The sequence below is a fragment of the Geotrypetes seraphini genome, chromosome 3 (genome assembly GCF_902459505.1).
Source record: "Geotrypetes seraphini chromosome 3, aGeoSer1.1, whole genome shotgun sequence".
Lineage (NCBI taxonomy): Eukaryota > Metazoa > Chordata > Amphibia > Gymnophiona > Dermophiidae > Geotrypetes > Geotrypetes seraphini.
This window is the reverse complement of record NC_047086.1, coordinates 56,028,477-56,052,621: the sequence shown is the minus strand read 5'-3', so window position 1 is coordinate 56,052,621 and position 24,145 is coordinate 56,028,477. Positions and strand designations below refer to the sequence as shown.

The following is a 24,145-nucleotide window of genomic DNA, read 5'->3' as shown; positions in this document are numbered from 1 at the left end:
TAAAGGTTATGGTTTGGGTCTTGGTTCGTTTTCCCTTCCCGATGCCGATTTTAAAGTTGATCATGCTGTGATCGCTCGTCCCCAGCGGGACCGTGACTTCCACTTCTGATGTTCTTCCAGTTATGCCATTCAGGTTGCGGTTCCTCTTGTCAGTTCTCCCATTTGTTCTAGGAAGCAGTCCCCTATCATGCCCAGGAACTTTGTTTCCTTGCCGCAGTTTGAGGTTCCAAGGTTCCAGTTTATCCCCGGAAAGTTAAAGTCTCCCATGATCGTTACGTTACCCATTCTACATCTATGATTGATTTCCTCTATCATTTCAGCGTCTGTTTCCTCCGTGGGTCGTCTACACACTTGCGCGTGCCTCGAGCCATGGCCACTAACTTTAGTGTGCCCTGGCTCGTGAAAGTTTGAAAGACACTGCTCTAGAAGAAGAGAAGAGGGACAGGGAAGAAATGATACAGATGTTTAAATACTTGAAAGGTATTAATAGAGAAACAAATCTTTTCCAAAGAAAGGAAAATGGTAAAACTAGGAAGGCATGAATTGAGGTTGTGGGGTGGTAGACTTAGGAGTAACGTTAGGAAATTCTTTTTCACAGAGAGGGTGAAAGATGCTTGGAATGCCCTACTGAAGAAGGTAGTAGAGATGAAAACGGTGACAGATTTTAAAAAAGCATGGGATGAATGGAGCTGTTCATCCTCCTGCCTAAACCCACCTCCCCAATTCCCCTGTTCTCTGTTTCTGTAGACAACACTCTCATCCTCCCTGTTTTGTCCGTTTGCAATTTTGGGGTCATCTTTGACTCTTCTCTCTCCTTCTCCACCCAGATACAACATATTACTAAAACCTGCTGCTTCTTCCTCTATATTACCAAAATCCGACCCTTCCTCTCTGAGCATACTATAAAAACCCTTATCCAAGCCCTCATCACCTTGCTCTTAGGATTACTGCAATTCACCACTCTCAGGTCTTTCACTCAGCCATCTTTCTCCCCTTCAATCTGTCCAAATTTCAGCTGCACGACTCACATTTTCCCTCTCCTAAAGTCACTTCATAACCATCCATTTCCGAATACAATTCAAACTCCTCTTACTGACCTACAAACGCACTCCCTCAGCTGCCCCTCACTATCTCTCTTAGTTCCCCCTATGTTCCCTCCCACAAGTGCCACTCGGCTTGTAAGACCTTCCTATAATAATAATAATAATAATAATTTTATTCTTATATACCACCAAAGCCATGAAAGTTCAAGGCAGTTTACAACAAGATGTGCTGGACAATCAGCGAAGAGTTTACACTACATTGTTATCAAATATAAGTCATGACATGAAAACATGGATGACAAACAACAAACTACAAATGAACGCCTCTAAGACCGAACTCTTATGGATCAGGAACAAAAACACCAAATACACACGCCCAACACTATCATGGGACTCCACTCTACTAACGGCAACAGATCAAGTACGCAGCCTAGGAGTAACCTTAGACGGACACCTATCCCGATCCACCCACATATCCCAAGTAGTCTCTACCTCCTTCTACTACCTCTGCCAACTGAGAAGGATCAAACCCTACATCTCCACACCTGACCTAGCCTAACTCCTCTACGCATATGTCCTCTCCAGAATGGATTACTGCAACTCCCTATTTAATGGAATAACCCAAAAAGATCTCAAGCACTTCCAATGGGTCCAAAATGCAGCTATCCGCCTTCTACACAGCCTCAACTACCATGATCCCATCTCCCCAGCACTCCGCGCTGAACACTGGCTCCCAATTAGCCAACGCTGTGCATTCAAGGCCCTGGCAATAATACACAAAAGAATTTATGCCACCACCCCCTCCTATATAAAATCCAAACTACCCATCTACATCCCCACCCGCACCCTCCGCTCAGAAACGGAGATACGCCTATGCATTCCCCCCGGAAGGTCCCTCCTCTCAGAAACCACCCGCAAACGCTCCAACAGCCACTTCATTCTCCAACTCTGGAACCAACTCAGACTACAGAACTCACTAATGACATTCCGGAAAATGGTAAAGACCCTCCTCTTCAACTAAAGGTCACCCTCAGTCTACACCCAACCTCTTAAACCCCACCTCTACCCTTCTTTCTCCATTCTAATCTTCTGCCAAAAATTTCTGTATAGTCCACTCTCAGCCTATACTCAAATAACTTGTATCTAAACTAAACTACTTATATTTAAACTACTGTTCTTAATTTGCTGTATAGTCCCTATATTTACACTGCTGCACAGTCTCGTATGTCCAAGTATTTAAATCTACTGTATAATCTTGTATGTCCAATTCACTCCATTGTGAATGTTTACTTGTAAACCGTTCTGAGCTACTGAGAGGACGGGATAAAAATTTAAATAAATAAATGATTCAAGGCAGTTTACAACAAAAGCTGCTGGACAAATAGCGAAGTGGTCACAATACAAAGTCATCGAATACAACAAGATGTGCTGGACAATCAGCGAAGATTTTACACTATTTTGTTATCAAATATAAGCCATGATGATTTGAGGCAGTTTACAATGAAAGGAGCTGAACAAACAGCGAAGTGGTCACAATACAAAGACATCACATACAAGCTTACAAAAAGGAAGAAAAGGAAAGTTTATAAAAATTCTTAGGTTACAGTTCGATTAAACATCTCCTATCTGTGCCTGTCTCCTCCTCTGCCAATTCCAGACTCCGTCCCTTCTATCTTGTTGCACTGTACTGTCATATGCTAGGCCCCTGCCCAGGTTAGCAGGCGGGCTTAACAGCATTCTCACTAAGACTGGCATGGCTCCCCTTGGAAATGAGGAGGCCCTTAAAGCGAGTCAGACTAGGCCCCTGCCTAGTATATAGGAATATACTGAACAGTGGAAAACAAAAATAGCACTCCAAGGCTGAACTCTCCTTCATACCACTCATTCAGAAAAGCACTAAAAATCCACTTATTCGACAAATTTATTTAATAGCCCAAGTCCCGGCTATTTTCTCCTCCTAAATGCCCCATCCCATTACCTAAACAATGCAACAGCCCTCTGCTTGTACGTTCCCACTCTAAATTAATGCTGTAATCTCAGTGTATTCCTCTATTATTGTACACCGTCTTGAACTGAAAAGGTATGAAGGGATATAAATAAAGCTATTATTAGTGCTCATGGATAAGTTTAAATTTTAATTTGGTGAACCAGCTGGTCAATACTGTTCATAGGCAGACAGAAGAACACCTTGCCTTGGGATATGAACAGACCAACAAAAAAGGTAAGGGAGGTGTTTTTCAATCAATCATCAGTCTTTATTCAAACAGTGGCTCTGATTGACACAGGTTGTATAAGGCTCCCATTTCTCCCCTGAAACCCTAACAGGCTTTTTAGTAGTTTTAATCCGGTATGGCATGCTCTCTGGGCGACACTGTGCTCATACCTATCCTGCTCCGTCTCACTGTCTGAGGGGTATTCAGCCAATTCCAAAACTTTGCTGGTAATCTGATCAGCTCTTCTAAGCAGGGACCATTTTTAATTCTACTTTCCCCTGAGACAAAGCCAGGGCTGGTAGTGTGGTTGTGACAGTATGCTTGGAACTACCTGAATCCCTACGGTGGGTTCCGTTGCTGGCAGTGATCAAATCCAAGTTAAAAGCCTACCACGTCAAGATTGCTTTCAACACTCTACTCCTCTCCTATATGTCAAGTCTAGCTGTCCAAGTTAGATTGTAAGCTCTTCCGAGAAGAGACTGTCTATAAAATGGAAGTGTGCTAGATGTGGTGTATGCAAAGTTTCAAACCCTAAAACCTGAAATTCATGTAGCAAGAGGTGCCTAAGTAGAGACCTTATAATTTTTGTGTGTTTTGAACAAAAGAAATGGACAACTTCAAGGGCCTCCTGTACACATAGTGTTGCTAACATCAGCCTGAAATTTAGTCTACTGATGCAAATTTTTTGTACTTAATAAGCTTTTAGAATTTTAAAAGTCTAGGTTAAGCACTCTTCTGATGCCTCAATGCCAAAGTTGGCTAAAAACTCAATTCGCTAATTTTTGGCTTCATCTTTGGGGTGCCATAGATTTGTAACAAATTTAAGTGGTGACTTCTTGCTTGGTACATCTGCTCAAATATTGATTTCTATTCATCTATGAAAATTTCAAGGCTTGCTTTCATTTATTTGCAAGGATATTGCAAGTCAAACAGCAGCAAAAATGTTAATAAATTTTACCCATTTTTGAAGCCTGTGTATTTCAGTTTTGACATCAGCAATCACTTTTTAAATCCCTTACCAGACTTATAAGCTGTTATAATATTCTTTCTGAAGGCCTCAGGCAGCTCTTTTGACCTCACCATGGTGTTCTCACTCTCACCGCAGCACATCATGAGCACACCAAACCAAATGTCTGAGGTTTAAGTAGAGCAAACCTCCTTCAAAATGCTGAGTAACGATGTTCTAATCATGTGCATCTGATGTGATTCACCTGTGTGTGATTTGAGCCAATTTAAGTGGCTCAAATGTGGGAGTTTCCTAATTTATTCCTGTTAGAACACACATTTTTGTGGATATCTTTTATTTGATGAGCAAATCAATGAATATTGTTGTTATTTACTTGCAATTACATCACTTTCTTTTCAGAGATAAATTTAAAAAAAGAAAAGATTGACATCGATATGTGAACACTTCTTAAGAAAGAACTGAATATTTCATGGGGTGTCCTCATTTTTCCACATGACTGTAAATTTAATTAGATCACAGAATTAAAAGCCTTGTTTATTTGATACTATCTGATTACCCGGCGTTGCCCGGTTATTTATTTATTCTAATCTTTTATTAGATAGGAAAAGGAATAAAATTGGCCTCACGCTGCTGTACTGTCTCTGAAGTTCTAGATATAGCAGCAATTTCATATCCTGTAGTTAGGCCTCACGCTGCTGGACTGGTACTGAAGCTCTAGATGTAGCAGCTCTGTCACGCTGCGTCGCAAGTCTTGTATTCCTCTTCTCGGGATTTTCTTGAGTACGCTGGCATTTCATTTTTTTAGCTTTTGATTGCACTTGGCCAATTGCCTTATGTTTCCTTGGAGGCACTGTTAAAGCAATGACAGCCCAGCTCCTTGTGACATCATTCCCCAAGCTTCACACAATTGATTAAACAGCTCCATCTATATAAATCTATATAAAACACCCCACAGTATTTTTCCCCAGATAGTAATTGATATGTATACCAAGGTTGGTTGAAATCTGTCCATGCCTTTCAAAGTTATACTGGAGCATACACACACAATTTTATATTTCTTTTTTCCTTTTTGTAATAGCTACAAAGAATTGCATTGCATGTGTTTAAGAAATGGGCATCATTCAAACAAGGTTATACAGAATATGCGTTTTGCTGTTTTCAAAATGTACAAGGGTGTATATGAACAGCCTAGCAGGGATATCTCCCTTATCTTTGCTCCACAGGCATGTCTGCTGGTGCTAAGGCACAACTAGAAATGCAAGACTAATTTAGATGTTGAATTCCAGAGTATGCTATATTGTGATCCTTTTATATTTTATTGGGTTGCTATATAAACAAACATTTAGGTTTAATAAGTTAAACAAGAAATTGTTATTTAGATTATAAAGTAAAATTAATTGTATCTGTAAACTGTAAGGAATGTCTTATATGGAATGAAAGAGAGTTTCTGACCAATTGTGTGAAGCCTGGGAGAAGACGTCACATACAGCCATTTAACAGTATATAAGCAGATGAAAAGCCAGAGTAAGCCGAGAGCTCTGGACAGATTCGAGTGTTACATAGTGAAACTCTGTGAGATTTCTCCTTTGTGCAAATTATAGTTTTATTGAAATTTTATGGAAAGGCTGCCTTTGTAATTAATTGGCTTTTGATACATATTGAATACACATTTGATTGAAAATGCATATATTTGTACAAATTCTTGATTTGGGGTAACCTTTGTTGGACAGGGGTTTCAGCTTTCTCCTGTTCACCACTAGGAACATTGACTATCAGACTAAACTGTGGATGTGTTAGGGCAGCAGTCTCAAACTCAAACCCTTTGTAGGGCACCTTCTACTCCTTCCTGAACATACTATATAGTCTGGTATGACTATATTCTACTAATACAATCATTACAAACACAATTTCAAGCCAGCAATAATGTCCAAAAACCTAGTACTTCCATAAAGAACTACATTAGACTGTCAAGTTATCTAGCACCTATGGGGATTGGTGGATGCTGGATAACTGTAGTTTCTGGTTGCTTGAGAGTTACTGTAAAAATAGTTTTGTCTCCCTTCCAACCTCACTCTATCATTCCCCCCCCCCCCAATCCAGCATCTGTTTTTCCCTTCTTTCTTGGTCACTTTTTCTCCCCCCTTCTCTCCACTTTCTATCCCCCTCCCCTTCTTCCCCACTTATGGGTCCAGCATCCATCCATCTCCTCTTCTCGGTAGAACCAGTATCCAAGACCTTTCCTACACCCTCCACAGCATCCATGGTAGCTGGTCCTGACAACCCCACACACCTACTCCTTCCCATGAAGCAGCAGAGCCGGCCCTGACAACTCCCTCCTTCACTTACCCAAAGCAGCAGTGAGCAGAAGAAGCGCTGTAAACATGCAGCTTCTGGCCAGCACCAGCAGGGCCTTTCCTCTGCCATGTTGAAAGTGGCATGTTGAAAGTGACATGGCAGTGGAAAGGCCCTACTGGAGATGGCCGGAAGAAGCCTAAGGCACTTCCTTTGCTCACCAGCTACTAATATTGCTTCAGGTAAGTGAGGGAATGAGGGGGAGTTATCAAGACTGGCACTGCTGCTTTGGGGGCCAGAGGGGAGGTTGTCAGGTCTGGCCGCTGCTTTTGGGGGAGAAGGGGGGAGATTTATGGCTGCCACTGATGCTTCAGGAGCTGGAGGGAGGGAGGGGAATTTATGACTGCCGCTGATGCTTCGGAGCTGGAGGGAGGGAGATTTATGGCTGCCGCAGATGCTTTGGGAGCTGGAGGGAGGGGGTTGTTGGGTCAGGAGAACACGACTTTGGAGGTTGTTAGAGGAGTGCCAGTAACAATTTTTGGGTTGGTTGAGAGTGCTAGTTAGTTGAATACTGGTTAACTGGCATATCAGACAATACTGGTATATCAGACAACATCAACGCACATAGTCTTCTAGATACTGCACACTTCTTTCCACTTATATGCTCCCCTAGCTAACCTGTTTTATTAATCTTTCTCTGATAAATCACTTCATGTTTACTAGAGGCAACAGCATAATTCAATATCTGCTACATCCCTGTTAAGTTTAAATATTTCACAATGTACAACCTGAAGCACTTTCCAGCTGGGAATAATTAAAGAAAATCCTTCTTTCTTCTGATTGGGTAGATCATTTGACACCAACACTGCCTTGGGTACCACAGCATCATAAGCCCTTCGGTGACAGAAAAATTACCTACTGCTCCTGAATGTAACTCATCTTCAGCTACTCCTAAAAAATGCAAGACTAAATCCAAACTCACAGTCACCATGCATTGAAAGTCCAGATGCATCACCACCAAACATTATGGTCCTTAACACCTCTTATGCCCTCTATTTTCCTAAATAACTTCAAGCCAACTTATTTATCCTGAAGTGTACAATGACATCAATCTTTCCTATATTTTTCCAACTTCAGATATCTTAAGAACATTCTTTGTATCTTCACCACTGTAGCAATAAGTTCTGGTAACCATTGGGTACAATTCTGGAGGCCGCTCCTTCAAAAAGATATAAAAAGGATGGAGTTGGGAGGAAGGCTACTAAAATGGTGCGTGATCTTCGTCTTAAGGCATAAGGGGACAGACTTAAAGATCTGAAAAAATACAGCCTGAAAAAGTATGACTATCTCAACCTACCGTAAACAATTTCACTGGTTACCCATTGCATCCCGAATAAAAAATTCAAAACATGTATCATACATCACAATCTAAGGCAGGGGTCTCAAAGTCCCTCCTTGAGGGCCACAATCCAGTCGGGTTTTCAGGATTTCCCTAATGAACGTGCATGAGATCTATGTGCATGCACTGCTTTCAATGCATATTCATTGGGGAAATCCTGAAAACCCGACTGGATTGCGGCCCTCAAGGAGGGACTTTGAGATCCCTGATCTAAGGTAACTCTCCCGCGCCTCTTGTCAATCTCTTCTCAAATGCAGGGTCCACCTCTCGCAGAATTCTTAACAGCATACAGTTAAACTTCCCCTTGACAAAAAACCTCAAGTACAGAAGAATCTTCCAATCCATCTTCACCTTCTTAGGAGTCAAGACTTGGAATGAACTCGCAGAGGCAATAAGAACAGAAGTGAACCACACTTTTTTCCGGAAGAAACTGAAAACTCTACTCTACACTTGCATATGCTCTCTTACTCAGTATGACTAGGCTTTTCTTCCCCTCCCCTCTCACATGACCCAGCTACTCTTTTTCTTTTACAAGTCGCCTAGAGCCCGACTAGGTTTCTGTGACACACAAATATTAGATTAGAGGGGAGATATGATAGAGACGTTTAAATACCTGGGTTATTCCATGTCAAGTGATCAAGGGCTCCCTGCATGACCATCACGGATTTTGATAAAACTTTATGCACAAAGTCCCACATGTATCAAACGAACTTTGGTAAAGTTTTAGTTTCGCCTGTGGAATATTCGTGGAGATATAGCCATTTGTTTGACCCCATACTGCAATGACATACAGTACGACAGTGACATTCTGACAACTTTGAGACACAATATCTCACGAGCTATGTTTCCAAAAAAACTGAAACTTAGCTACCCTGCACAACTTTTGGAGCTCTATTCAGTGCTACCAATAATAATTTTTGTCGAGCACTGAGTGAATGGCTGAATTACAGTAAACTTGGCCGAAAAAATTAGTGCTCCAAAAAAAATCAAAGTTTGACATTACTTAGCTCCCACAATAATTGAGTAATAAATGCGAAATTTGGCGCATGTCTCAGTACAACATTGTTTTCAAAAGTACAATTTCAACCTCCAAGCTCTTTCCATTAGTTTACAAATTAAGTGTAAAGTTGCTAATTTGTGTAAAAAGGCCAAAAATAGGGTATTTTCAGCCTGCTTTTACAGAAAAATACCTTTCAGAAACTCTTTCAAATCAGTCTCATTAGAAAGAGCATATTTCAAACCCCCTAGAAAAGTGGGCTTCATTTTTCAACGCAGGTTAACAATGCCCGAAAAAGGGGGACAAAGTTGGGAGATGTCACCATGGCAACGGCCTATGTTTCAACTTACAATTATGTCACTTTTCACACTGTTTTTCCCTGTTTATTTTTACTCAAGCTTTGGGTACAATTATAGTGTTCTTAATTAATGATTATTCCTAACTAGAAATTGAGGTGATAATTTTGTTGCATGCAGATCACAAATTACAACTTGTTTTCTTTTTCAGATCCACATTATTATTAATTCCGTTTAAAATGGATGCCAACGAATCGACTAATAATAATCCTTTTCTGCCAGACTGTGCCATTGGGCAAAAATTGTTGTCAAAGTGTCATGACGGCACATTTTATTCTAAAAAATTTTTTACATAATTTGTCAACCGATGAAAAATTGCTTATCACTCGGCGCTCTAAAGTTGAACTGATGGATAAAGACCAAATCTGCCTCCACCACAAAGCAATGTATCTCGACAAATACGAATTAAAGCAAACATCGTGTTGTAATCCATTTGAAAAGAAAAATCACATTGTTCAAAGTGGATTGTTAAAAGTCGATCTTGCCATGTCTAATGATTTTAGAAAAGTGGCAAAAATAAATATCAAGCCAGGTCAGAAACTTTGCAGTAGGTACAAAGCCCAATACGTTTCAATGAGTGAAGCTACTGCAGCATCTTCATCTTCAGACGATTTTGATATCAGCATCTCCGATGCAGTTGATCAAAGCTTGACTGCTTTAGGAACCTCTCCATTGAAAATTCGAAGGTTAGCTAGTAAGGAGCCAATGTCAAAGAGAACTACAAAGTTCTTATGGAAAAAACTGTGTGCGACCTACCGTATTTTCGCGGATATAACGCGCGCGTTATACGCGTTTTTACCTACCGCGCATACCCCCCGCGCGTTATATGCCTGAGCGCGGTATAGAAAAGTTTTTAAACATAGTTCCCACCCCGCCCGACGCCCGATTCACCCCCCCAGCAGGACCGCTCGCACCCCCACCCCGAACGACCGCTCGCACGCGCTCCCACCCGCACCCGCATCCACGATCGGAGCAAGAGGGAGCCCAAGCCCTCTTGCCCGGCCGACTCCCCGACGTCCGATACATCCCCCCCCGGCAGGACCACTCGCACCCCCCACCCCGAAGGACCGCCGACTTCCCGACAATATCAGGCCAGAAGGGAGCCCAAACCCTCCTGGCCACGGCGACCCCCTAACCCAACCCCGCACTACATTACGGGCAGGAGGGATCCCAGGCCCTCCTGCCCTCGACGCAAACCCCCCCCCCCCCCCCAACGACCGCCCCCCCCCAAGAACCTCCGACCGTCCCCCCAGCCGACCCGCGACCCCCCTGGCCGACCCCCACGACCCCCCCACCCCCCTTCCCCGTACCTTTGGTAGTTGGCCGGACAGACGGGAGCCAAACCCGCCTGTCCGGCAGGCAGCCAACGAAGGAATGAGGCCGGATTGGCCCATCCGTCCTAAAGCTCCGCCTACTGGTGGGGCCTAAGGCGCGTGGGCCAATCAGAATAGGCCCTGGAGCCTTAGGTCCCACCTGGGGGCGTGGCCTGAGGCACATGGGCCCAACCCGACCATGTGTCTCAGGCCGCGCCCCCAGGTGGGACCTAAGGCTCCAGGGCCTATTCTGATTGGCCCACGCGCCTTAGGCCCCACCAGTAGGCGGAGCTTTAGGACGGATGGGCCAATCCGGCCTCATTCCTTCGTTGGCTGCCTGCCGGACAGGCGGGTTTGGCTCTCGTCTGTCCGGCCAACTACCAAAGGTACGGGGAAGGGGGGTGGGGGGTCGTGGGGGTCAGCCAGGGGGGTCGCGGGTCGGCTGGGGGGGCGGTCGGAGGTTCTTGGGGGGGGGCGGTCGTTGGGGGGGGAGGGGGGTTTGCGTCGAGGGCAGGAGGGCCTGGGATCCCTCCTGCCCGTAATGTAGTGCGGGGTGGGGTTAGGGGGTCGCCGTGGCCAGGAGGGTTTGGGCTCCCTTCTGGCCCAACTACACAAAGGTACGGGGAAGGCGGGTGGGGGTGTCGTGGGGGTCGGCCAGGGGGGTCGCGGGTCGGCTGGGGGACGGGCGGAGGTTCTTGGGGGGGGGGCGGTCGTTGGGGGGGGGGGGTTTGCGTCGAGGGCAGGAGGGCCTGGGATCCCTCCTGCCCGTAATGTAGTGCGGGGTGGGGTTAGGGGGTCGCCGTGGCCAGGAGGGTTTGGGCTCCCTCCTGGCCCGATATTGTTGGGGAGTCGGCGGTCCTTCGGGGTGGGGGTGCGAGTGGTCCTGCCGGGGGGGGGAATGTATCGGACGTCGGGGGGGGCATCAGGCTTTCAGGATGGGGACAGACCTTCAAGGGGGGACAGGACTTCAAGGGGGGACAGTGCACGGAAAGTCAGGGGGGTGAACGGAGAGTCGGGACAGCGCACGGAAAGTCAGGGCGGGCGAAAGGAGCGTCGGGCATCATGCGCGGTATACCCGTGAGCGCGGTATACAAAAGTTTTTGTACATATCATCGTGATTTCTGCGCGCTATACCCGTGTGCGCGTTTTACACGGGTGCGCGTTATATCCGCGAAAATACGGTAAATGTCAAGGACTGTATGCTACAACGATGGCAAAACTGCCCTGGTGAAGAAGCACTTACAGAATACCTGGAAGAAATATTCAAGGATTTAGATCCAGAAGAATCAATAGAATTTAAGCAATGGGTTCACGCTGACCGTGAAACATTAGAAACAAGCATACTAACCATGGACAACTTTATTGAAAGACTTGCAAGCAAGATTTGGAAGTTGACAAGCCACCATTTCATTTCAAAACATCAAAGTGAATATTTGAAGATGTTGAAGACAGGCTTAAAAGAAACTTAAAAAAAAAAAAAAAAAAATGCCTCCCTCATTAAAATGATAAACTGTTAGAATAATACTCAGTTTGAGACTTGTTAGGGATCCAAGATGGCGATTCGTACCGGTGTCTGGTGAGACGCTGAGGGCATATCCGCCTTTCATTACAGCAGCGACTAGATTTTCGTCGGTCGCGATGCCGAAGAGACGGGGGAAGAGCGCCGCTGCTGCCTCGCGGCGTCTTGAACACCCCCCTCTTGCTTCGATTGAGCACTTTCTTCAGCGTATCCAGAGGGAGTCAGTGGTGTCGGGGAATCGCCCGCTGAACTCTGCGACGTGGAGTGACGCCGGACCGGAAGTCCTGGGGCTGGATACCACGCTGAGCCCCGACCAGAGGAATCCACCTCCCCCACCGCTGAGTGCGAGTTCCCCATGGGAAAGGAGTGGGCTAGAAGCTGCAGCACTCTCTGACCCTGAGGCTGTAACACCAGGGAGCCAGCAAGGTGAAGTCTCTATGGCTTTGTTAAGCCCAGAGATACCTCCAGCGGATAGGGCAGAAGGAGGAGAAAATCCAGACCAACAGACAGAAGGCAGTCAAGGTGAGCCTTTTCAAACTTTACATGAGACTTTCTTTAAATATGAAAAACCAGCTAAAGTGACTCTTGATTCAATTTGGGACTTAGTTTTCAAACTGGGAGACTCACTAACTAAACAAATTAAGGAAGGTGAAAAGAATACAAAAATTCTAAAACAGACAATAGAGGAAAATAAACAGGAAATTTCTAATGTTAAAGAAAAAGTGGGAGAAATTGAAAACGAAGTGAAAACGATCAAACAAGTTCAATCCACAATAATAAAAGATAATCAAATTATTAGAAGAAAATTGGAAACTATGGAAAATAACTATCGGACTAGTAACCTACGACTGTTGAATTTTCCTAAAATCCTATCTATAAACCCGAGAGAGATGATAAAAAAGTATTTTATGGAGATACTTAATATTCCTGAGGAATCATTGCCTCCTCTCACTCGAGTATATTATTTGCCTATTAAGGAAAGGGATCAACATTCGGAGGATAAGAAACAGGAAATACAAGACCTTCAACAAGATTTGACAGCAATCCTGGAAACATCAGATAAAGATTTGGTTAAACCAGCAACTCTTTTACTATCTGTGGCGTTGTTGCCGGACAAGGATTGGATTTTGAAGAAGTTCTTTAGAAACAAGAATAAAGAATTTTTGGGTTTGAAAATTCAAATGTTTCCAGATGTTAGTAGAGAAACTCAGAATCGTAGGCGGCAGTTTCTTTTGATGAAAGCAGGAGTTACACAGCTGGGTGGTATTTTCTTTTTACGTTTCCCATGTAAATGTATAATAAGGTATCGAGATAATAAGTATGTGTTTTTTGAACCATCTCAACTTACAGCTTTTCTGACACTGAAACGTCTAGAAAAAGAAGGAACAACAACTACTACAGTAACAACAACGTAATAGTAAAACTAATTGGATTTGATATTAGAATAATTCCTCAAGCCAGGCACGCGATACTGTTTTTTTTGTATAGAATTATAAATTGATTTCCTGAAGTTCACTCATAAATAATCTTGGATCACACTATAGAGGACTTGAGATTGTCCGACTAGAACTTTTTCTTTCTACATCATGTAAATGATTTTCTTATAATTTTGTGTTTGATCTGACAATCTTTCTGTACAAAATGTTTTGATTTTGTTAAGAATTTTAAAACGATAAATAAAGAATAAAAAAAAAAAAAAAAGAAATAGAGGTTGTTGCCGTGGCAATGTCTCCCAACTTTGTCCCCCTTTTTCAGCCATTGTTAACCTGCGTTGAAAAATGAAGTCCACTTTTCTAGTGGGTTTGAAATATGCTCTTTCTAATGAGACTGATTTGAAAGAGTTTCTAAAAGGTATTTTTCTGTAAAAGCAGGCTGAAAATACCCTATTTTTGGCCTTTTTACACAAATTAGCAACTTTACACTTAATTTGTAAACTAATGGAAAGAGCTTGGAGGTTGAAATTGTACTTTTGAAAACAACGTTGTACTGAGACATTATGCGCCAAATTTCGCATTTATTACTCAATTATTGTGGGAGCTAAATAATGTCAAACTTTGACTTTTTTTGGAGCACTAATTTTTTCGGCCAAGTTTACTGTAATTCAGGCATTCAATCAGTGCTCGGCAAAAATTGTTATTGGTAGCAATGAACAGAGCTCAAAAAGTTGTGCAGAGTAGCTAAGTTTCAGTTTTTTTGGAAACACAGCTCGGGAGATATTGTGTCTCAAAGTTGTCAGAATGTCATTGTCGTACTGTATTTCATTGTGGTATGGGGTCAAACAAATGGCTACATCTCCACAAATATTCCACAGGTGAAACTAAAACTTTACCAAAGTTCGTTTGAGACATGGTGGACTCTGCATATGAAGTTTCATCAAAATCCGTGATGGTCATGCAGGGCACTTTCCAAGAATCTGATCACTTGACATGGAATGACCCACCTATGTGATGTAAATGTGCATGAGTCGAGTCTTTCATTTGAAAGGAAGCTCTGGAATGAAAGGGCATAGGATGAAGTTAAAATGCGATAGGCTCAGGAGTAATCTAAGGAAATCCTTTTTACAGAAAGGGTGGTAGATGCGTGGAACAGTCTCCCAGAAGAGGTGGAGACAGAGACTGTGTCTGAATTCAAGAAAACCTGGGATAGGAATGTGGAATCTCTTAGAAAGGAAGAGATAAAGATTACTGAGATGGGCAGACTGAATGGGCCATTTGGCCTTTATCTGCCATCATGTTTCTATGTAACCGAATCCTGCTCCAAATTGTGGCAAGTCCTGAAGGCTATTTAAAACTTATATTTGGAAGCCAATAGTTTAAATTGTAGCTAGGGAAGGAAACAGTGGCAACAGTCTAGAGCAGGGGTGCCCAAAATGTCGATTGCGATCTACCAGTTGATCGCAAAGGCAATGCTGGTAGATCACAGAGCCAGTGTTCTCCCTAGCATCGAGAGCCTGGCTAATTTAAGTGAGCGCCCGGCTGTCTTGCTCAAATGACACGCTTCCCCCTCAGCGTCCTCCGGATTTCCCTATGGTCACTGTCTCACCTTTAAAGTTAATTACAGCAGCCTGCAGAGTGAGCCTAGCAAGCTGCCGTCAGCCTCTGCAGCACGTTCCTTCTGCCGCGGTCCCGCCCCTGACATCAGAGGAGGAGCGGGACCGCAGCAGAGGGAATGTGCTGCAGAGGCCAATGTTAGGTTCGCTCTGCAGGCTGCTGTAATTAACTTTCAACTGTGGTACTTAGCCCAGAGGGAAGAACGGAGGCGAAGACAGTTGCAATCAAGAGGTTACTGTGTGCAAGAAGCAGCGGAGGTAAGACCCCACACGTCGGGGTAAGGCTGTGCCCATCACGAGGGCCCCGGTGGGATGGGGGTTGCCTTAGAGAAGCTGGATTTGGACGGGGGGAGGAGGGGCAGGAGACTTGAACCAAAAGGGAGGGGGAAGGCAGGCAGATGCTGGACTACTAGAGGGGATAGAGAGGGGAAACACCCTGAACTGAGGAGAGGGAGAGATGTCAGGCTCTGGGGAAGCGGGTGACAAAAGAGAGTGAGAGAGACAGAAAGACCTGGATCAAAAGTGGGAGGACTCAAAATGTTAGAAGGACAAGAGAGGGAGAAACCTGAAACAAAGGTAAGGCAGAAGAGAGGGGCGGCAGATGTTGGACTTGGGGGTGTATAGAGGGAAAAGAGAGAGAGACTGCAGAGAGGTGGAAAGATTCTGGACCAAGGAGGGGGGAAGGAAGGAGAGAGAGGCAGAGAAAGACCTGGAAGAAAGGAGAACACAAATGCTGGACATTGGGTAGGGGTGGGGGAGGTTGTAACCAGAAGAAAGACAGAGAGAGGCCTGAACCAAAGGAGAAAGACAGGAGGCAGATCCTGGGCTATGGGAGAGGCAGACAGAAGAGACAGAGGGGGGAGAAACCCTGAGGAAGAGCAGAGAGGGAGTAAACAGGCAGATAGACAAGGGCGACCCGGTCGACATTGTATATCTGGATTTTCAGAAGGTGTTCGACAAGGTTCCACATGAATGACTACTTCGGAAAATTGCGAGCCATGGAATCGAGGGTGAAATACTCACTTGGATTAAAAACTGGCTAGAGCATAGGAAACAGAGAGTGGAGGTAAATGGACAATACTTGGACTGGAAGAGCGTCACAAGTGGGGAGCCTCAAGGCTCCCCGTGCTCTTCAACATCTTTATAAACGTTCTGGACATTGGTACGATGAGTGAGGTGATTAAATTTGTGGACGATACAAAGTTATTCAGAGTAGTGAAGACACAGGGGAATTGCGAAGATCTGCAACGTGACATAATCAAGCTCGAGAAATGGGCTTTGATATGGCAAATGAGGTTCAACGTGGATAAGTGTAAAGTAATGCATGTCAGTAACAAAAATCTCATGCACAAATACAGGATGTCCGGGGCAGTACTTGGAGAGACTTCCCAGGAAAGAGACTTGGGAGTTCTGATCGACAAGTCGATGAAGTTATCCGCGCAATGCGCAGCGGCGGCAAAAAGGGCAAACAGAATGCTAGGAATGATTAATAAGGGGATCACGAACAGATCGGAGGTTATCATGCCGCTGTACCAAGCCATGGTGCACCCTCACCTGGAGTACTGCGTCCAGCACTAGTCGCCATACATGAAGAAGGACATGGTACTACTCAAAAGGGTTCAGAGTAGAGCGACTAAAATGGTTAAAGGGCTGGAGGAGTTGCCATACAGTGAGAGATTGGAGAAACTGGGCCTCTTCTCCCTTGAAAAGAGGAGAATGAGAGGGGACATGATCGAAACATTCAAAATACTGAAGTGAATAAACTTAGCAGATAAAGACAGATTGTTCACCCTCTCCAAGGTAGGGAGAACGAGAGGGCACTCTCTACTGTGCTTGGGTTCCAACTGCCGAAATCTCTGTTAAGACTTACTCCAGCCCATCTACACCCTCCCAGCCATTGAAGCCCTCCCCAGCCCATCCTCAGACACAGACTTTGCAAGTCTGCCCAGTACTGGCCTTAGTTCAATATTTAATATTATTTTCTGTTTCTAAATCCTCTGTGTTCATCCCACGCTTCTTTGAACTCAGTCACAGATTTACTCTCCACCACCTCTCTCGGGAGCGCATTCCAGGCATCCACTACCCTCTCCATAAAGTAGAATTTCCTAACATTGCCTTTGAATCTACCACCCCTCAACCTCAAATTATGTCCTCTGGTTTTACCATTTTCCTTTCTCTGGAAAAGATTTTGTTCTACGTTAATACCCTTCAAGTATTTGAACGTCTGAATCATATCTTCTCTGTCTCTCCTTTCCTCTAGGGTATACATATTCAGGGCTTCCAGTCTCTCCTCATACGTCTTCTGGCGCAAGCCTCCTATCATTTTCGTCGCCCTCCTCTGTTCTGCCTCAAGTCTTCTTACGTCCTTTGCCAGATACGGTCTCCAAAACTGAACACAATACTCCAAGTGGGGCCTTACCAATGACCTGTACAGGGCCTTCTACTGACCACGCCTCTCTTTATACAGCCCAGCATCCTTCTGGCAGCAGCCACTGCCTTGTCACACTGTTTTTTCGCCTTTAGATCTTCAGACACTATCAACTCTAAAGTTGAAAGGGGATAGATTCCGTACAAATGTAAGGAAGTGGTGAAAAACTGGAATGCTCTTCCGGAGTCTGTTATAAGGGAAAACACCCTCCAGGGATTCAAGACAAAGTTGGACAAGTTCCTGCTAAACTGGAACATATACAGTTGAGGCTGGACTCATTTAGAGCACTGGTCTTTGACCTGGGGGCTACTGCATGAGCAGATTGCTGGGCATGATGGACCACTGGCCCAGCAGCAGCAATTCCTTATGTTCTTATAACAGAGAAGGGAGACATGTTGCTAATAGGGGTGGAGGAGAGAAGAAGAAAAGTTGGACTCCTGGAGGGACAGAGAGAAATGTTGGTTGGGGAATGGAATGACGTCTGGAGGACGGAAGAGGTGCTCTTAGTATATATAATAAATATGAGGCTCATTTACTAAGGCGCACTAAATGCTAACGCATCCATAGAATATAACGGGTGCAATAGCACTTAGCGCACCTTAGTAAAAGAGGGGGGTATATGTTTAGTATTTTTATTGTTGGTAGATCATTTTTGACTTGGTCATTTTTAAAGTAGCTTACAAGCCAAAAAAGTGTGGACACCCCTAGTCTGGAGATAGGCTTCCTAAATGGTACAAAGCCCTCATCTTATGGGTCTTGTGATGAAACTTAAGGATCTAATTATGCATAACTAAAGGGAGAGAAAAGATTGGGAGACATGTCAGAAACATTAAAGAAGCCAAGACATTTATGATGGATAGGAATTTAAAAGGAAGAGAAAGCACCCAGTAAAAACGCTCTCCCATCTGAGTATTCTAAAATTTTAAACAAAATACTCCAGGAAAATTAAAACACAAACACTTAGTACTTCAACCCCCTGCCCATCATAAAAAAAGGGGGGGGGGAGAAAAAAAGTTCTATGTTTATACATTTCCTAAATGTTGAAAACTAATAATACAAACTTTAGTACTGGCTCAATAAAAATAAAAAAAATAAATTTGAATTTGACACTGAAATGTCGACCTTTGCTTGTATACACAGTAGGAAAAAATGGAAGCCCTAAATATATAATATACGCATAATATAGCAGACCTTTCCCCATTTAGTACAACACAAGATCAAAAGCTTCAGCTCTCCCCTCCCCCTGTAGAAATTAACTTACAACCAATATAAATCCACTAAATTCATATACTCTTTCCTTCTGTCCGGACCTAGAACAGCACAACTTAGGTTCAGACTGGAATAAAAAGATAAAATGTCGAGAAGACGTTAAGTGGGGAAGGAACATAAAGAGGACTAGAACAACTTTTAACAGAGCAAGGGAAAGCTACTCAGAAGAGGCCTCAGCAGCAGAACAAGTGCCAGCTCTGTTTGCGAGCGGGAATATATATGGTTTCCTTAACAACAATCAACGCCCGCCTACCAGTAGCAACACTCCAAAAATGCACCATCCGATAACCACATCCGAGGGCGCCGCCATCTTCGCTACCAGGCACGCACGCGCTGAGTGCCTCCCCCTGTTCCTGTCTACTAGTGTGCGAGAGGGCGGGTCTGGCGGGGTAAGCGGTCGCGTGACGCTTACGCCAGGCAAGTTGCTAGGAAACGGAACCTGCACAAGCTGCTTGCCAAGCTTCTCCTCTTCTATGATGCGGCTTTGAGCGTTCCACTGCCACGGCTTAAGTGTGCTGGGCTCGGAGCTTAAGGTCGGCAGTCCTGGACCGAACAAAATATCACGAGCTCAACTGTCTGTCAGAATAACTCGTCTTGATTTAGATTTCTTCTTTTTCTTGTTTGTTTATGAAGGACTAATTTGTGAAATCTCTAGAGTCGGTGTAGAAGTATTATATGTAGGTGCCAATGTTTCCTCAAAGGACTAAGTTCATGTGAGAATTTTTTTTTTTCTTTTTGTGAGCAAAAATTTTCTATTACATTACCTTAATAGTATTATACACACTGTCATAGGAGCCAACTATGTGGGTGTTGTGGGTGCTTGAGCACAGGAATCGCTACTGCAGCTTTGTTAAAGGGGACCTAAATGCTATGAATAACTGTTTCTCAAACTGTGTGCCACAAGAGATTCCAGAATTGTACTTTAATTTTAAAGAATCCCTTCTTAGGTATACACAAGAGTCTGTCAGTGTTATGAGTGTTTGTATGCGTAAAGATACAACCACCCAGCAATGGTGTACCAAGGATGGGAGGGGCAGATCGCCCCATGTGCATGCTCTAAAGGGGTGCATGACCAGCACACAGAGTCTGGAACATCTCACCCTACTCTGCTGCTTTCCTGAACCAGCAGCAGCGGCAGTAAACTTTAAAATTAGTCATCGCGGGACCTTCCTGCACCTACCCATGGCTGCAGGTCCACCCCCTCCGTCATCACTTCCTTGTTCTGGAGCAGAGCCGGCAGCCACGGGGAGGTGCAGCAAGGTCCCACAATTACTGTGTTTAAGTTTACAGCTGCTGCTGCTGTTTAAGAAAGCATAAAGCAGTAGCGAGGGGGCAAGATACTCAAAGGCACTGGGGTGGAGGGAGGGAGAAAGGAGCAGGAGACTGGTATGGAAGAATGGTGGTGGGAGAGAAAGGGGGCAGATGCTGATGAATTTGGTGTGCAGGGAGAGGGATAGAGAGACAGAAGTGGGAAGGATACTGGATGGAATTGGGTTGGCAAAAGAGAAAGGGGGCAGATGCTGATGGAAGTGGGGTGAAGGGAGAGAGAGAAAGATTAGACATTGCTGAGGGGGAGCCTATGCTGGATGGACGTGGGGAGAGGAGAGGAGAGAGAAAGAGGGGAGCAGATGCAGGAAGAAAGTGGAGAGGAGAGAAAGAGGGAAGCAGACAATGGAAGTAGAGAGAGAGGGGGCAGTTGCTGTATAGAAGTAGACAGAGGAGAAGATGCTGGATGGAAGGGGTAGCGCGGTTTTTAGTGCCGACCACAACGGTAACAGCTCCAACGCTCAGGGGAATTCTAAAAACTGTGCGATGGTTTTGTAAAAGGGAGGTTAGTTTCACCATTGTTACAATTACCCATACGTAGCTTAAAGAACTTTAAATAAATAACTCTCAAATTTTAATTTTTTGTTGGTTTTGCAATTTTATAGTTTCAATTATAATGTGCCGTGAAAAACATTTGCTCTGTTTAGTGTGGCAGAGCTAAAAAAAGTTTGAGAAGCACTGCACTAAACAGTGACTGTAGTTTCTAAAAGATATATTCTATAAAAGGCACTCGAACGTGTGGGCGCAAGCCCAAATTTGAGCACCATTATTTATGCAAGCATTCTATAAAAGGTGCAAAAAAAGGCCACACCCTTTATAAAATACATGCATAACTACAATCATTCTCCACTATATATTGTCCTATCATGTCATGACCAAAAATGTACTATCATGCTCTACTTTATTATGTAAACCCTGTTATACCTTATTATGTATACCCTGTTATGCTTTATTATGTATGTAAACTTGTAACCCATTCTGAGCTCTTCTGGGAGAATGGGATATAAGTTCAAAAAAATAAATAGAATAAAATAAAAATCAACACCTAAGTGTTTCATCTCACCTATTTTTCCAGGCCCATACTTTTCCGCCAATACTTGTGTGCTCATTCTTCCGTGTTTCTGAGCATGCACACTGACATGAGCTTATTGCACATGGTGATATCATGTGTGCAGGATACTGAGCAAAATGATGACCACTACCAGGCAGCTGAATTTTACCAAGGAGGACACCCTGATACTGGCCTAGCTCATCATCCTATGGGTTACAAAACTTTTCATCCATCTGAGCTTTAGGAGGGCATGGCACAGGCTGCAGCAGAGATAAAATGAAAGATTCTCTGTCCTGAGGGAGGTAAGTGTACTTCAAGTCTCACAGAACTGTAGGTTAACTTTGCATGGATCTGGGCTCTGAGGGAGAGGTAAACGATGAGAAATATGTCAGAGATTTTCTTATCCTATATGCAACAGAACAGAAAAGGGACATTAACAGTAGAAGCAAGCCTACAAGATGGCCGCAGGCTTGATTAGCTGAGCAACACGCCTTGGGAGTTTGCTCATTTTCACTAAGAAAGTACTTTGTGGTAGTGAAAAATTTTGTTTCCTACCTGAAATGCCAAAGTGATGTGGCTGGAGCACCGCAGCTGCCTCGTGGCGCACCGGAGGAGTCTCTGTCAGCACTATAGAAGATCTCCTAAGGCAGATGCAAAATGTGCCAGGAACGTCGGTGGGTAGCCTGCTGGAGGCGCCGCGAATGGGCAGGACCGCTGCAACTCTCCTTGGGCCAGATACGACTCTCAGCCCCGATGCCCGAGCTCTGTCCCCGCAGCCCCAGATTACAAGCTCTTCAAGGCGTGAGGAAACCCCAGAAGGAGGGTTGTGTCTGTCCCCTGAGGCAAGTTTAGCAGCATTGGAAAGCCTGGAATGGGGGGCACTTCATCGGGAGAGCCCAACCACGGAACCAGAGGCAGCTCCATCTGTGGGTCCAGGAAAAGTCCATTTGGAAGAGAGGCAAGAGGTTTCTTCAAGTGGTGAGCACTTTTGTACTGGTCAGGAACAAATTCTCATAACTAACCCTCCGAAGTGACTCTAGAGGCACTCTGTGATCTTGTGGCTAACTTTGGTAAATATTTATGTGAAAAACTCAGACCCTGAACCCGTGAAATAGTGTAACAACACCACCTGAGGTTCAATGGGGGACCATCATAGTTTTTCACTGTCCCCGTATACCATCCAAACAATTTGACACAGAAAATACAAACAGTACTTATCTGAATCGGATGGAATTCCGTTGTTGAAGAACCTCAGAGGATTTAAAGTGACAAGTGCAAATAAAAACCAATGCTATGTTGATTGTCCTGACAAGGTTACCTCTCTAATGCTTTGTGCCACTAACAGGTATTTATATGTAATTTGGTTATAGTGAGTTAATAGTTTGACTCCTTCGGGAAATAATAGAATTTAGGTTCCTAAGGTTTTAAACAGTGGGTTATACTAAATTTAGACAACATTTTGTCTTAATATTTATTTTTGCTTTGGATTATTAGTGTCCTTCCCTGAAGAAGACTTGAAACTCGAGTCGGGGGGACAGGGTCATTAGAGTGAATTTTTCTTCATTCAACATAGCATTGGTTTTTATTTGCACTTGTCACTTTAAATCCTCTGAGGTTCTTCAACAACGGAATTCCATCCGATTCAGATAAGTACTGTTTGTATTTTCTGTGTCAAATTGTTTGGATGGTATACGGGGACAGTGAAAAACTATGATGGTCCCCCATTGAACCTCAGGTGGTGTTGTTACACTATTTCACGGGTTCAGGGTCTGAGTTTTTCACATAAATATTTAATTTAAAATCTTAATTATAATTATAGCTGTGATTATTGTTAGTAAATTACGTTATTATCACAGAAGAAAACATAGTTTTTCTCCAGTTCTTTGGAGTAACTTTGGTAAAGCCATAAATCCCCATTTTCACTATATAGAAGGGAAACTGATTGAGCATACAAGAGACTGAAACTGATTGAGCATACAAGAGACTTGAAAGATATAAAGACAGAATTGATAGGCTCTAAATCCAGCATTCAGAAAGCTAAACAAGACCTAATTTCCTTCAAACAAATCCAAGAGACCTAAATTAAAGACAATATAAATCTTAGGAGGAAAGTTGAAACTTTAGAGAATACTGCACGGAGTAATAACTTAAGGTTGATAAATTTTCCTAGGGTCGCTATGGTGACCCCTAGAGAAATGATTAAAATAAATTTTCAGGAAGTTCTGGGAGTTTCGGAGGAACTTTTACCTCCACTCTCAGGCTTACTATTTACCTTTTAGCAATCAAGACTACAAAACCTTCAAAAAAGAAATAAAAACCCTTCTATTCATAAAACACCTAAAACCGAACTAACACAATCAGAAATGTCCCAAGCATCACCTGCATCACCTGCAACTACTACATATGAACTTCCAATATCATGACAACTCAGATGTAATCCTTAACATCTCAAAGAAATGTACAACTACTCCCTAAATACTTCTAATACTAAATACTTCTAATCGGACAATCCATTTGTAATCCACCTTGAACTGCAAAGTAATGGCGGACTAGAAATCCGTAATGTAATGTCTTGTAATCAAGAAATAATGGATGTCTCAGCTCTTCTTGCGACATCAGATAAAGAAATTGCGACTCAAGCAAAAGTAGTACCGTATTTTCACTCATATACCACGCACCCATGTAAAACGCGCACACGGGTATAGCACGCGGGAAACACAAATTTATGTAGAGAAATTTTTATATATCGCGCACACCCATATACCACGCATGCCGCCCCGACTCTCCCGTCGCCGCCCGACTCTCCTTTCGCCCGCCCCGACTCTCCTCTGGCCACCGCGACTCTCCTTTCGCCCGCCCCGACTCTCCTCTCCCCCTTGAAGTCCATCCCCACCCTGAAAGCCTGATGCCCCCCCCAACGTCC

General features: G+C 43.9%; 1 protein-coding gene and 1 long non-coding RNA gene across 4 annotated transcripts in view; one reads left to right on the top strand and one right to left on the bottom strand.

The window, feature by feature from the left end:
- The window catches only part of LMBRD1 (LMBR1 domain containing 1), a 275,187-nt gene extending 255,947 nt beyond the window's left edge, over positions 1–19,240 (bottom strand). Inside the window, exon 1 of one of the 3 annotated variants that reach the window (XM_033937922.1) lies at positions 19,099–19,240. In XM_033937922.1, coding sequence (XP_033793813.1) covers positions 19,099–19,155 — 57 coding nt within the window. In that variant the 5' untranslated portion in view covers positions 19,156–19,240. Of the gene's footprint in view, positions 1–18,837; positions 19,026–19,098 lie in introns of those variants that run through there. The other 2 variants (XM_033937923.1, XM_033937921.1) reach the window with 2 other exon arrangements.
- Positions 19,171–24,145, top strand: part of LOC117357402 — a 42,475-nt gene continuing 37,500 nt past the window's right edge. The window contains exons 1-2 of the long non-coding RNA XR_004538797.1: positions 19,171–19,558; positions 21,247–21,524. This is a non-coding gene — a long non-coding RNA (uncharacterized LOC117357402). The remainder of the gene's footprint in view (positions 19,559–21,246; positions 21,525–24,145) is intronic.